This window comes from Mustela nigripes, chromosome 10 (assembly GCF_022355385.1).
Source record: "Mustela nigripes isolate SB6536 chromosome 10, MUSNIG.SB6536, whole genome shotgun sequence".
Lineage (NCBI taxonomy): Eukaryota > Metazoa > Chordata > Mammalia > Carnivora > Mustelidae > Mustela > Mustela nigripes.
The window spans coordinates 61080132-61093882 of NC_081566.1; the positions used below are offsets into that span (position 1 = coordinate 61080132).

General features: G+C 57.4%; 1 protein-coding gene across 4 annotated transcripts in view; it reads right to left on the minus strand.

Annotated features, from left to right (window-relative positions):
• LOC132025746 (carboxyl-terminal PDZ ligand of neuronal nitric oxide synthase protein-like) overlaps positions 1 to 13751 on the minus strand; it is a 262674-nt gene that overhangs the window by 11856 nt on the left and 237067 nt on the right. For all 4 annotated transcript variants that reach the window (XM_059413435.1, XM_059413434.1, XM_059413436.1 and 1 more), the window contains 2 exons: positions 7174 to 7339; positions 5845 to 5997 (listed from right to left, as the gene is read on the minus strand). In XM_059413435.1, coding sequence (XP_059269418.1) covers positions 5845 to 5997; positions 7174 to 7339 — 319 coding nt within the window. The remainder of the gene's footprint in view (positions 1 to 5844; positions 5998 to 7173; positions 7340 to 13751) is intronic.

Below are 13751 nucleotides of genomic sequence, written 5' to 3' on the forward strand. Positions count from 1 at the left end.
GGCCATTGGGCTCTCAGCGACCTTCTGGGTGATTCTGGGGCGACGCTGGCTTACTGGTGGGTCCCCCTGTGGTCAGTTCCCCTGCGGAAGAGCTCGGCCGGAGGGGAGGAGAGTGAACGCCCTTTACTGCGGGCACAGGGAGGCTCCCCCCGCAGCACCTCTGTGCGCTCTGAAAGCTTCTCGGCTGTTAGATCTCCCGAGGGGAGGAACAGGGCGGACCACATGGCCCCGTGCGTAAGGCAGGAAACAGGCACGTGGGGCCGGGCACCCCCACCCCATGTGCCCCACGATCCTTCACTTGGAAGAGGCACTTTTGCTGAAGCACGACAGACTTGCTTCTGACCTGGGGGGCGTCTGTACCCGGCTGAGCTGCGTCACGGCAAAGCAGGCAGGGACACGCGTGAAAACGCGGCTTCCCGTCACCGAGGAGCGCAGCAGCGGCCAGCCCCGGCGGTCAACCCATTTCCGAGGCGGCCTCACTACCAGCTCCGACCCAGAAACGTGGCCGAACACCAGGGATGTGGGGAGGCCATGTGTCTTACCATTACGTGGTTCTAAAAAAGAAAAGTGAGCTGAATGCTCACTGGTCTTATTTTTAGGCCGTACTTACCTCTCATTTCAGCTCCCTAATGCCCCAAGGGGGCGCTCTCACCGCTGTGGGGCATCTCCTTTTCCGGGGCCCCCAACGCCAAGTCTCCCTTTACCTCGGCCTCCGCCCAGCCCCCAGTTGGCCAACAGGTTGGGGTGGAAGATTGGCCCCCAGTGAGGCCTCTGCTTTCTGCTTCAGCAGGCCTGCTTCTGCTTATCCCTGTGCTGCTAAAATGCCGCTCACGGCTCTTCTGTGAGAGGCTGGGCTCGAATCCCATCACGTCGCACGTGGCGAGACCCTTCCCCACTTGCTCTCTCCCCACCTGCTACCGTCCCAGCCAGAGTCCAATAGGGTACTTGTACTGTGGGCTCCAGACCCCCAGCCTGCCCACTCCAGGGTGGGTGTTCTCTCTGGGGAGCCCTGACGTCATCCCCTGGACCCCTCAGGGGAGGGTAGCAGAGGGGTTCTCACTCTGATTTCCTGTTTCCCAAAATGCAAAAGTCACCTACGCCCCTGAAGACCTCCCCTTCTGTGCATCCCCACACACGTGGGTCTCCTTGGTGGGGCCCTTGAGAAGGGAGCAAGAGGATGGGCTCACCTGGGGGCCTCGTGGCCTTCCTTCAGTCTGTGAGGGAATCAGGAGGACTCGGCTCTTGTCCGGCCTCACACCGCCTGCCCAACCCACACTCCCTCCTGCAGGGTATATGTGTCCCAGGCATGGAACCCGTTATAAAGACAGCAAGCCATCCTGCAGCCGGGGTCTGAGCAGGGGGGTCACAGCACGTGCCCACTGCCCGGCAAGGGCTGGAGTTTCGTGTGAAGTTAGACGCTCTCTGCCTCTCACACATTTACCAGCGTCATTGGGAACCCCAGGGACTTTCTCAGTGCAGAGTTCCGAGGGAAGTTTCAGCACGCAGGAAATGCACACAGCCCACAAAGGCACAGACCACATGGGCACACCTCCCGCCACCCCAATCAACTAGCAGGTAAGCTCTGTGGTGCCCTGAGCCCCTGCCAGGCACTCTGCTTGATGCTCGGAAAATGCCTGCTCATTTACTTGTCATTACCACTTTACGTGGTCTGTTTTGTCCCCATTTTACAGATGAGAAAAATGAGGCTCAGTTCCCTCACTCAGAAAGGGGCAAAGGGTTGATCAGATCCTCTCAGCCTTCCTGCAAAGTTGGCCGCGCCTGACAAAGTACCAGGCCAACAGGGCCTCTGCCTTCGAGGTGGCTAAATGTCCTGGCCAAAGTAATCTGGTTTCCATGATGCCGGGTTTCGAAGTCCTGCAGCTTCTATCTGATGCTTTTCCCTCGCTAGCCTTCCTCCTGCTTTCCATGACGCCTCCTGGCAGGAAGGCCAAGTGCCCTCGAGCCAGCACCCCTCTGCCGAGCCGAGCGACAAGGGCACCACCATGCCTGAGGCCAGATGTGGGGACGAGCCCGTTTTGACCCCGGGATGGGCATTTCAGGAACGGGGCCGTTCGGAATCCTACCTACTACTACTGCGTAGTTCAGACATTTAGTCAGGGAGTCCAAGAAATTTTATGATCTAGATGATCTTCGTTATAGCTGGAAATATCTACGATGTCGTACTTTTTCAAGCACTCAAAATGTGCTTATACGCCAGTGACATCTGCAGCGTGAAAAGACCCGGGCTTGGGAGAGTCTGGAAGCAGGCATGAGCCCGGAGCCTCTGAACCTCGGGACTACTGACATTTGGGGCCGGGTGATTCTCTCTTGGGGGGTGGGGGGTGGGGTCCTCCTGTGTGTGTAGGATGTTTAGCCACGTCCCTGGCTTCTACCCACTAATTATCAAACGCATCCTTCCCCCAGTTCGGTCAAACCGAAACTGTCTCCAGACACCGCCGAATGACCCCCCGGGGAAGCCACACTGTCCCGGAAAAACCACGGCACAGCCACCTGCTGAGCAAGGCTGGTCTAGCTAAATCGCGCCTGAAGCCACCACCTTCCTCCCCCGTTTTCTGACCACCACCGCCCCGAGAACAGTGGCTCGCAGAGCTGATGGCCGCTGGCTTGGGGAGTGGGGTGGAAGTGAGGGCAAGTCAGGGAGCAGATAGAAGAAGCAAGAAAAGACCATGGAAAAGCTTTTAGAAATAAGAAAGGTTTATTTAGCAAAAGCCACTAGACTAGTGACGACATCCAGGGAGTAAGTGCACTTTACATGAACAGAATCTTGTCCCAGAGAGTTGAACCGACAGAGTTAATGACACGAGAGTTTCAGAAAGCAGAGGGCTCGGGCTCGGTGGGGTGAGAGGAGGGGTGAGGCGAAGAGGAAATCAAAGGAACACAAGTGCTGAACAGGAGCCGTGGGCAGAAGGGAAGCTACGAAGGGGCTTCACAGAGAGCGTTGGTAGAAGCGGGGATAGGAGTATCGTTTTCATCCCAACACGCAGTCTGTTCTGTGCAGAGAAATTCTTTGCTGGCTCTGCACCTGGGAGAGCCACCTGGGAGGTGCCCAGGACTGTGCCGGCCCCCGGGGGGAGGCTGAGGCAGGCACCAATAGGGCAGGCGCCCCCCGGTGTCCACTTGTCCTGTCTGCAGGGCAGAGCAGAAAGATGAAAGAGGAGGAAGGCAGCAGCTGAGTGAGCGGAGCGAGGAGGGAGGAGGGAGGAGGGAGGAGGGGGTGGCGTCGCTGGGGAATCAGGTCTGCGCTGTTCTCTGCTCTGCCCAGCGGCTGGCGACCCGTCAAGGCCCCTAGTTCCATCCTGTCTCCCGTCGCCACACCCCAGGCACACTGGGGACGGTGCAGACGTGCAAACCAGAGCTCCAGGGGAGGCCCCCTCTGCGGGGAGGCTGGGGCTGAGGCAGCTGGAAACCACCGCGGAGCATCCGAGGCCAAGGGTCCAGGATGGGTCCGGAGTCAGCGGTACAGACAGCCGCTTCCCATCCTTTACTCTCTGCTCAACCCCCTTTCTTCTTTCCCTCCGCAGCTTCTCTAAACCCTTGCGCAACTACGCCCCACCCACCCCTGGCCCTTCCCCTCTCCTGCCACATCCCACAAATCCGGTGGCTTCACGCTGGGCTCCTGCTTACAGGCAGGGGTCGAGAAGCCAGACCTTCCACTGTCCTGAACCCTCCAGAAGATTCTACCACTCAGAGAGGCTGCACCCAGGGGAGAGTCTGGGAAGCCGGCTCAGCCACACCGGATTCCCAACACCTCCTTCAGTCTGGGGCTCTCACCTTCCTGCTTCTTCCTTGTGTATTTGGACCTATTCCGTCCAACGGCTAATTAGAAAAGACAGCGAACTAAACAGAACCACCTTTCTCCAACTAAATAAACCGTTAGGAAAAACAATACAACCCTGCTGTCGTCCAAACGCCCTGAAGATTCACACTCTCTTCTCTCCGGTCACTTCTCACACACCCACACACATGTACTCACCTTCCCTCACACGGGTACACAAGCCTATCTGTACACACGTGCACACACACATCCATCCACACCCCATCCTCTTTCTGCCAATACCCTGGTGTGCCCAGGAAGGCCACCATAAAGCTATGTGTATTTCCTTTCCTTTGGACTTTCTAGTGTAGAAGAAACCCAGCTATTTAAGAAAAAGGGCTACGCTTTCACTTCTATAAATTATAAAGCAAGGTTGGGGTTGAAAAACTCTGTGTTTTGGGCAACCCCATCCTTAACACCGAATCCTCACAGATTACTGCTGTCTGGGTCTGTTGCTCGTTCTCCGGGACGAACACTTACTTCCCCACACACAAGACCCTAGTACTGGCTCGGCTCTCTCTCGAGGCAGCTTTAAATCTGCTAACAGCCACTCGTGGCCGGACTGTCACAAAGGGAGCGTGGCCTCCCTGCCATGGTTGGCCGGCCAGCCGAGACGGCGTTTTCTAGACAAGGCCTGGATGGTCAAAGACAGGTCAAGGGGGGACAGGGCTGTGGTCCCTGACCAAAGTGGCAGTGATTCTGAAGAGTGGAAAGAAACAGTCTCAGCTACCAGCTCGCGTTTGGTTTTTTTCCTGCAGTAAACGCTGACCACTAACGCCCAGTGGAGGGGACGGGTTGAGAGGTAAGGCCGGGGGCTCGGGGACTTTCTCCGAGGGGAGGATGCTGTACAAGCCTTGGCCGACATGGACCCTGAGGCAAGACACGGAAGGGAGAAGGAGGCAGCTTCCCAGCCTCCATGCGGAGGAGCTGAGCTTGTAGGCAGGATGGGGCGGGAGAGGGGGGAGCTCCCACACTGAGGAATCGGACCAACATCATCTGGAGCCCCAAAGGGGCTGCCCTCCCCCAGGGCTTGCACCGCAAGGGCCTGAACGATGTCCAACTCCCAGTCTCCCTCGGAAGTAACACGTCACATCCAGCTAGAGCAAACGTCCAGGTTCAAGTCATCCCAGTGCTTACCCGACGTCCGACGTGAAACATCCCAATTCCATGATCACACGGAGATCTCCACCCCGTCCCTTACCACCGGGGCATTCAACCTCTGTCATCTCCACAACGGCCTAGAGAAGGAATTCCTTCCAGAAGGTCAGGGGAGGGTTAGGCAACTGGTAACATCCTGGATATCCAGACACACAGGACCTGAGCCGGCACCTGATGGCTTCCCTTTGCCATGGGATTGGGAGATGGGGCGGGAGGGGGCTCCCCGGGCACCCCGGGCGGGACAGAGCAGAGGAGCCTGATGAAACAACCCGCTCGTGGCAGGTCCTCGGGCAGCCTGGCGATCCGCACGAGGGACCCTCTCCCGAAGCCACTGGCTCTGGAAGGCCCTGCCCTCCCCTCCCAAGTCACACATGGGAGAGAGGGGCCCACTCGCCTCTGGGAGTCCCAGTTCTCCCCCATCGGACCCTCCAAAGCAGAACTGTAATTCTTTCCTGAAACCACAGGCTCTCTGGGGCCCCTGGCTGGAGCCAAAGTCGCTCATCTTCCCGGCACTCACCGCCCTCCGCCGCGCGGGCATCCTCGGCGGTGCACCGGGCCCCCGCGCCCCTCCGGCCCTGCACCTGGCCCAGCCCTGCGCCGCGGCCCACCCTATACAGCGATCTCATCGTCCAGGCTGTCGCCCAGCTCCTGCCTCTGCAGGACGTTGAGCAGACGTGGCAGCTCCTCCTGGGACCACGAGTCGCGCTCCTCGCTCTCGTCCGTGTTGGACTCGTACTCCGAGGCAATGCCCGACTCGCGGAACTTGAGGAGCTCCAGGCCCCCCAGCAGCGGGCCCGCAGGCGGCGGCAAGAAGCGGAAGCACTCCAGCTTCACCAGGCAGTCACGCCTACCTAGGGGGCTGCCGGCGGGGTGGGCCAGCTCGGCCAGGCCCGCGCCAGGGGGCGGTGAGGGCAGGTCCTCCGGCTGCGGGGTGGTGGGGTCGCAGAGCACCGGCAGACCTCCGGAGCGGAAGGTGATCTCCAGCAAGCTGTCCTGGGAGCCCACTGGAGGGGGGACAAGAGCACAGCAGCCCAGGTTAGCAAGGTGGCCGGGAGGGGGGGGAAGTGGGTGGGGGGGGGGGGGGGGGCATGAGCTGGGTACAAACCGAGAGGGCCAGAGCAGGGTCTCTGTAAACAGAGACGGAAGCCCAGAGAGGCTTCCAGCAGCGAAATGCAGGGGCTGTTCCCAATCTGTACCTTCGTGCGGCTTAAAGCAAGAGTCCCAGCCCTGCCCAGACCTACTGATCATGACCCCGATGGGCTGGACTTGGGAATATTCATTTTTTTTAAAAAAAAGCTATAGGGACAGGCTGAGGAATTACTGGTCTCACAAAAGACACATTTGTTTTGCCATCAGACCCAGGTTTGAATCTTGGCCCCACCCCTTGCTGGTTCTGGAACCCTGAGCTGCCTTCACCTGTTTGAGACTCTCTCATGTACAAAATGGGCATAACATCTGCAACTCTAGGGGTTAGACGACATCCTGCCCGTGAAATTCTATCATAGCCTCTGGCACGGAAGATGGCCAGTGGCTCTGTGACTAGCACATACCAGGCCACGGGTCAGCACCAGGGAGGCCTGGCAATGTGCTGCCTTCTCGAACCTCCCAGGCCAGTCCAGAGGCGGCCAGGCACCTCAGGCCGGGCGCCAGGCAACCTCTGCCCGGAACCAGCCATGCTATCTGGCCAGTTCTTTTCTGCCTTATGCACAGAGCAGACACCTGTTCGATGCTAGAGTTGTAAACTCTACAGCGCAGGGGAGGGTAAGCTCGCGTACAGTGTGAGGTTTCCCACGGAGCCCCCCGGCAGCACGACACCCGACAGGTGCTCAGTCTGTTTCCACTGGAAAAGCCCATGAAGAAAGAAGCAGACTGCCTTATTAGGACGTGGAGTATCTGAGCCCCTTTCGAGAGGAGCATGGATGAGCACGTGGCAGGGACTCCCAGGGACGTTCAAGGTCAAGCCCGGGCTAGAAGGAGCCAAGCTCCTCTCTGACTCTGCTATTTCGCTGTTCCATGAACTGTACAGACAGGACAAATGGAGCTGCCTCTGTCTTCCGCTAGAACACCAGGGCAGGGCAGGGGGCTAAGAACACACCACCAAGAGCTTCAGGGAGAAGAAAAGGCGTTTTCCAGAGCCCCCGCGGAGGGAAGCGGGGGGGGGGGGGGCGGCTTCCACTTACTGGCATTCTGTCCCGACAGCTTCAGCTCCAGCTCCTGCACCTGCTTGACCAGCAGAGAGATGTGCTGCAGCAGGTCCTTGTTCTGCAGCAGGAGCTGGTGCACGCGGGCCTGTGCCTCCAGCCGCGCAGCCGCTTCGGCAGCCAGCTGGTCCTTCAGCAAGTGAACCTGCAGACGGGAGGCGGAGAAGAGAGAGAGGACGGGACAGAGAGGAGAGGGCCATGAATGCACCCAGGAGTCACCAGGGTTCCGCGGGGACCAGAGACACCGCCATGTTCAACTCAACGCAAAGAATCCCTTCTGGGGTGGAGTGGGGACCTGGGCTTGGAATTCAGAGAAGCAGCCCTAAGAAGCTGGGTTGCTGGACAGGGGGTCTCTCTGAATGTCTCGAGTGAGGGCCACGGTGGGTCACTCACAGACCCCTCAGGGCCCAGCACCCAGAGCAAGAGGTACGCACGAGCCGAGCCCCAGCCCCTGTCCCCCAGCCCTGCCAGGAGAGTGTCTCGACGGCGAACACGTTCCTGCCATGTGGAGGGAGGGAACTTCTTCTCCTCGTGTCTTTTAAAAGAGAAAAACAGAAATGGATATACAGGCCCAGTAGCTAAGAAGAGAGTCACAGCAACCCCGAAGTGGCCTTTCCTCTCCTCTTCCTCGGGCCCACATGGAATGAGAAGCAGGAAGCCCCCCAGATGCCCTTCCCTAGTGCAGGGGTCACAATAAATTCTGCGCTCTCGCCTCTGGGGGGCCACTTTCTTTCCCTGACTGTCCATCCCTCTTCATTTCCAGGTGCTTTACACCTGCTAGCGGTCAAACGTCTGCTGCCTGGTTCACAGGAGGGCCTCCTCCCGCGAACCTAGAAAGGTGAAACCAGCGGTTCAGAGAAGAGGGGGACCCTGTGGGAAGAGGGGGACCTCCATCCACTCTCCTCTTACAGGGGAGCAGCTGGCAATGGTGCACCCAGCCTGCTTGGGACCCTGGGTCGGGGGTCTGTTCTCGGTGCATAACAAGGTCTAGAGAGAAAACACAGTGGGAGATGGGGTGATTGTGTCAGGAGCCTGGCTTGAAGCAACTGAGTCATAAGGCAACAGCCATGTTCACGCACATGAGATTCTTACTCTAAGTGGTGGATAAGGGGGTCTCGTGGAGGGTTTTAGAAGGTCCCTGAAGAAAGGGAGCTAATGAATTTGGCTCAGACCAAGGCAACTTACAGGTAAGAGGCTTCCTTGGACTACAACTGCGGTGTGGACAAAGTCAGAGGCAGGCTGTCTGGGGTGGGGCAGGTGGGGCAGGAGAGGGGCGGGAAGGGTGAGCCGACTCTGGTTCAGACAACAAATGCTCTAGATTTCCGAAGAGCAGTTGGCTCCAACGAGATGCATTTTCTCGGGGAGGAACAGGCTGTATCCAACCTGTAGTCTGGCCAAGGGACCTGCCTAGCCTAACGCCTGTGCCTTCCAGCCGCCGGCACTTGGAGAACCACACGGCTGGATGCAGCAGCGGCTTCCCTCCTGGCAGATTGGAGGACCTGACCTTGCAGATGCCTCTGCTTCTAAGTGGGAGCCGCTAATGAGATTAGTTGCCACTTTCCATTAGCGGTTCCTAAGGCTGGGCCTGTCTCGCCCCCGGGGAGGATGTCTAAGGAATGCGAAGTGAGTCTGTCCTCCACAAGGTGAGGCTACGGACACAGCCGACATTTTCGGTTTAGAAGTCAGCCTCCTTTGCTGCCCCGAATCAACTATGGAAAGATCTAGAGAGTGATGAGAAGAGGGAAAGAAGCAACAGTGACATTTTAATCTGGGTATCAAATGGTGGGCGGCTGTTAAGACTTTATCTTCTTTGGAAACTGAGGCATGGACATATTTCCCCTGAGACCCCCGCCCCTGGCATTTTCCTGGTTCTGAGAAACAGGACAGTTGCTGTGGGAAGCTCCTGGAAGGCCCACCCCAGGAAGGGCCAGCCTTCACCTTCCATCTGGTAATGTGACTGATTCCAATCAAGACTATCACTGAAAGGGATCTAGTGAGCAGGCAGAGTTGTTCATTATCCCGTTTCTAGTTTCTTTGGAATGAAACAGAAGCATTAGGCAGAAATTTGGGACAGAATCTTTCAATGTGCAGAAGCAGAAAAAGCACAGAATTCCGTCTCCTGCTAACCGGCACCTACGGGAGGGGGCCTCCCTGTGTGTACACCACGGACTCAGGGCCTTGCCCCTTGCACATGGACGTCCCAACAGACAGGCCAGTTGAGAGCACTAGACCAGGAGCTGGAATGTTCCAGACCGCTGGTGACTCTCTCTGCCATGGAAGGTCATTCCCTTCTGCCTGGACCTCACTTTCTCAGACTCTCAACGGAAGGGCCTGCCTAGAGGCTTAGGCGACATAGGATTCCAGCACCAGGGCCACTCGTCAAAGGTTCAGGGAAGAAAATCTCCAGATCCCCTAGTGACACCTAGTGTCACTTTGTGTCCCCTACTGACTGGGGACACAAAGGGAATCCCCTCCTGCAGAAGCCGGGGTGGGCAGGGTGAGGGAGAATATGGGGAGCTTCGTTCGCAGGTGCTCGAGTTCCCCAGGGCAGGGCGCCGTCCAAACAGAAAAGCCGGCCCTTGAGTCGAACGTTGCCGTCTGGCACTAAGAGCCAAGAGAAAACGTCCCCGGGTCGGCGCGCCCCTTGTGCAGATTCAATCAGAATTTTAGCTTCCCAAGTGCAGAGCTAGAACATTTCAGGTTTTCCAACCCCAGGCGTGCGGAAGCACACGCTGCTGCCTATATAGCCAGTGCGAACGAACCTGCTGGCTTCTGCGGCCGCCCAAGGTGGGAGCAGGCACGAGGCTCAAGCAACTCTCCGTGCCCCTGGGAACCCCAGCCGGGCCAGGCGGAGACAGAATGGCCTGGGCTGCTTTTAAACAGGAGACGATGTGATTGTCCCCGGGTTTTGCCCACATGGGTCTGGCCTTGGAAGCGCCGAAATAAGGCAGCATTATTTTCAGCTCTGGCTGGGGCCGCCTGCTCCGGCTCTGTGGGCTCCTTCCTCAATCCTGAGACAAGCGCAGACACCACGCCCTCCTGCCCTGCCAGACGGGACCGTGATTTGTGTCCAGCAAGCTGTTCTTTCAAAAAATGAAACACCCTTTGCAAAAAAGTAGGCCGTACTCATTTCTGAAAAGGTATGAGTTCACTTCTGCTTTCCAGGACTATCCCGCTCAACGATGAGGTCAGCGGGAAGGCCATGGCCGGAGTGGGGAAGGAGGGGCTCAGCCCTGCACCCTCCGGCTCTGACGCCCACCCTCAGCCCACCCGGCGACACCAGACCGCTGCCCGCTCGCTCTTCAGCCTACTTGCCTGGACTCCAGCTCCTCCGTGAGAAGTGGGGGCAGGGCCAGGCTGAAGTTAGGGAGCAGGCACATGGAAATGGCGTGGAGAGAACCAGAGCAATTTGCCCCCCCACCCCCCACCGGACACACAAGCGGAGGCAGGTGGCGCTGTCTCAGCATGCACAAGGCGCGGCCCCCAGGGTGCTGGTGACAGAGGAGAAGCCACAGGGACAAGAGCGAAGTCTAGGGCCTGGAGGTGGGGTGCGGGAGTGTGTTCAACGCTGTTTGTCTAACGAACTAGAGCGCACGCGATCGCAAAGCACAAGGAACCCATCACGGGTTTCAGAATAAGCACAAGTAGCCACAGGTAGGGGAGGGATTTCTAAACAGCAGCGGTGCACGCACAGGCCGAGCCCACAGCTGGCACCCTGGGAAGGAATCCGGCCCCCTTCACCCCTGCCGGTCAGCCGCAGTGCCCAGACCAGTTCTGGACCTCAACGGGCCCAGCGCAAGGCCATGCAGGTGACAGCTATGCCCCAGCTCTGGTTCAAGGCTTGTCTGTACGGTCATTCACACCCTTGAACTTCTGGCCCAACTCGAAACAGGAAGCCAGGGCAGCCAGGCAAGCCTCATGCTGGGTGGAGAAAGTGGTCAAGGGGGCTTGGGTATTCACCATTTTCATGCTGAAATCTGAGCTAGAAATGTTTGAGTGGCTGGGCAGCACCATCTCCTCCATACCTGTAAGGCAGGGCAGGCTCCTCTAGATCAGCTCTGAACCAATTAAGAGAGAGGCTGGGAGAGATCTCAAGGCCTTAGACCAAATCAGAACACCTTAAAGGAGAGAGATCTAAGCCCGGTCCCAGGATAAGAGCAAACGGGAATAGCCTAGGACAGTAAATGGCGGGGGGAAGCATAAATAATGCAAGAGTGCACCTGTTTGCAAGATGCTCTGTATCCTTAGCTCTGCCCAGAAGGACTTGGATATTCCCAGAGGAAAGGAAGGTGCGTTCCTACCTGCAGTGCTGAGCTGAGAGCACTGCCCACTGGAATTCTGGGACTACTGGCAGTTTAATGAAGACGGCAGAAACCTTGCAGTTCGGTGGCAAGAGAGTTTGACAAGACGATTAAAAGCTGACCTCATGCTGGACACTGAGATCAGTCTCACCACACGGAGAAACCAAGTGTGCCAGAGCAGATCTATTTTAAATGCACAAAGGATGTCAAGAGGACCTATTAATCTACCTCTGTCTCCTCTATGATTGTTGTTACCCGGAGCCATGAACGTGAACAGGAAGCCCTTGGATCCAGTGCCACAAAGAGAATGAGAGAAGGAGGAACATACAGAGAAACTCGTAAGAGAAGAAAGGCTTAGGGCTGAGTGTGCCGGGGGGACACAGGAGCCAGAAGCCTCGGATACCACCCTACCACTGCTGCGTTTCCAGGCAGCAGAGAAAGACGCCAACTGCGAGTCTGCCCAGAGCCTGCTCCCGCGGAGGCCAGAGAGTGGGAGAGGCGTGTGATCAAGAAGTGATCTCTGACCTTGAGGTCCTGTCCTGCTAAAGATCCTGCGAGTCCCAGACCCTACCCATCCCCTCCCCAGGATGGACATGCTACGCTGCCTGAACCGAGTGTCAACGAGGGTACCACCAGCTGCCACCTACAGACTATGAGTCGGAGGCTCAGGGCTCCCAGCCCGTGGAAGATGCTGGAATGGAGAAGGGCTACACCACAAGTGAGACTCATTGTCTTCCAGGAGAGAGACCATCGAGACAGGGCAGGGCTGTCCCACCAAGACAGAGGCCCCATTCGGTCCCAGAGAACCCGTCTTAGGGTTTCATGCCAACAGCGGCAAAGCCATGATAAATTCCAGGTCTTGTGGCTTTGCAGACCGAATGCTTGCACAGACGGCCACGACAATCTTCTTGTCGTGTAGATTACAGACCTGCGTACCATTTCTCGTCAGTATTTAGCAGTGACTTCAAATTCAAATGACTCTGATAATATCCATCATGAATATGCATCAAGCCCTTTCTTAGATAAATAATAATTACTTGGCAATTGACATGCCAAAAGAGAAAAGAATTATGGTTGGAGAATGGATTTGTATTCAAGGGGACACTTTCGGAGATGATGTGAGTCGTGGAAGGGCCCTGCGCTGGGGCACTCGGGCTTTGTGCTCCTGTCACCTGGTGCCCCAGGGAGGAGGGGACTCCCAGAACTGCCACATCGCCATTAAGGAGACGAGATGAATTCTGTTACCTGACAAAGAGCAGTGATTTCCACCCCCCACCCGTGAGAGGCCCTTAATGGCAGTCCTTCCTTTTTCTTGCTGTTCTGGAAACACCTGCAAACGCTCCTAGCATTAGCACTCCACATCCTTTTGTTCCGTGGTCGGAATTTTTGAAAAGGCTCACATCATTTCAGAGCCATGCCCCACTGATTCTACGCTCTCCAACCTGCAAAGGCTTCTGGTGAGCCTTGGGCCCCAGGCCCATTCTGTGTGAGACCGTGTTGGAAGCTCTTCTCCGAACTAAGTCCCAGCAGATCGGGCTCTGAGCGGGTTGCCGGCAACTTCTCAAGGTGCCCATATAGGAAAGGACAGCTCTGTCTGGGCGACCGCTCCACCCAAGGGTCTCGAGAAGAGTAGGCAGGAGCACTGATGGGATGAGTAAGTGCTCCCCAGAGAAGTCTGCCCCCAGCCATTCCAGAACACAGAAAACCTTATAGGTCAGCCTAGCCCCACAGATCGAGGAGGCCAGTACATGGAGCTGCCTTCCTAGATTGCTCCCCAACCCCCAGTCCCGGGGGCCTCACTGTCCTCCTCTTTCTCCTCGCCGTCCTCCTCCACTCCCCCAGGTCCTGACCTGTCGTTCGGTCTCGGAATTTAGCCAATGAATGGTAGGAGCCATCCTGTCCTCGCTGTTCCCTGATGGGCCACAGCGAAGATGAACCTCAGACGCGCGAGGCCCAAGGAAGATGGGGACAATAACGCCCTCCGTGGAAAGCAAGCAGAAGGGACCACTGCCAGAGGCAGCAAGAGACACCGGCTGCCCCCTCCTCAAGAAGGCAGCAGCCGGACCAGCCTCTGGGGCTCAAGCAGCACTTTCCTCCTGAGATCGGAGCCAGTCCTCCTGTGGCTCAAATATGGCAGCTACGGTCCTATGAGCTGGATCCCGTTATAGCAAATGCCAAGGCCAGGACACGGTCATGTCCTGCCTGGAAGCAGCAGAGAGCGTTGATGGAGGGTGGGGACCCGTGTGATGGAGGGTG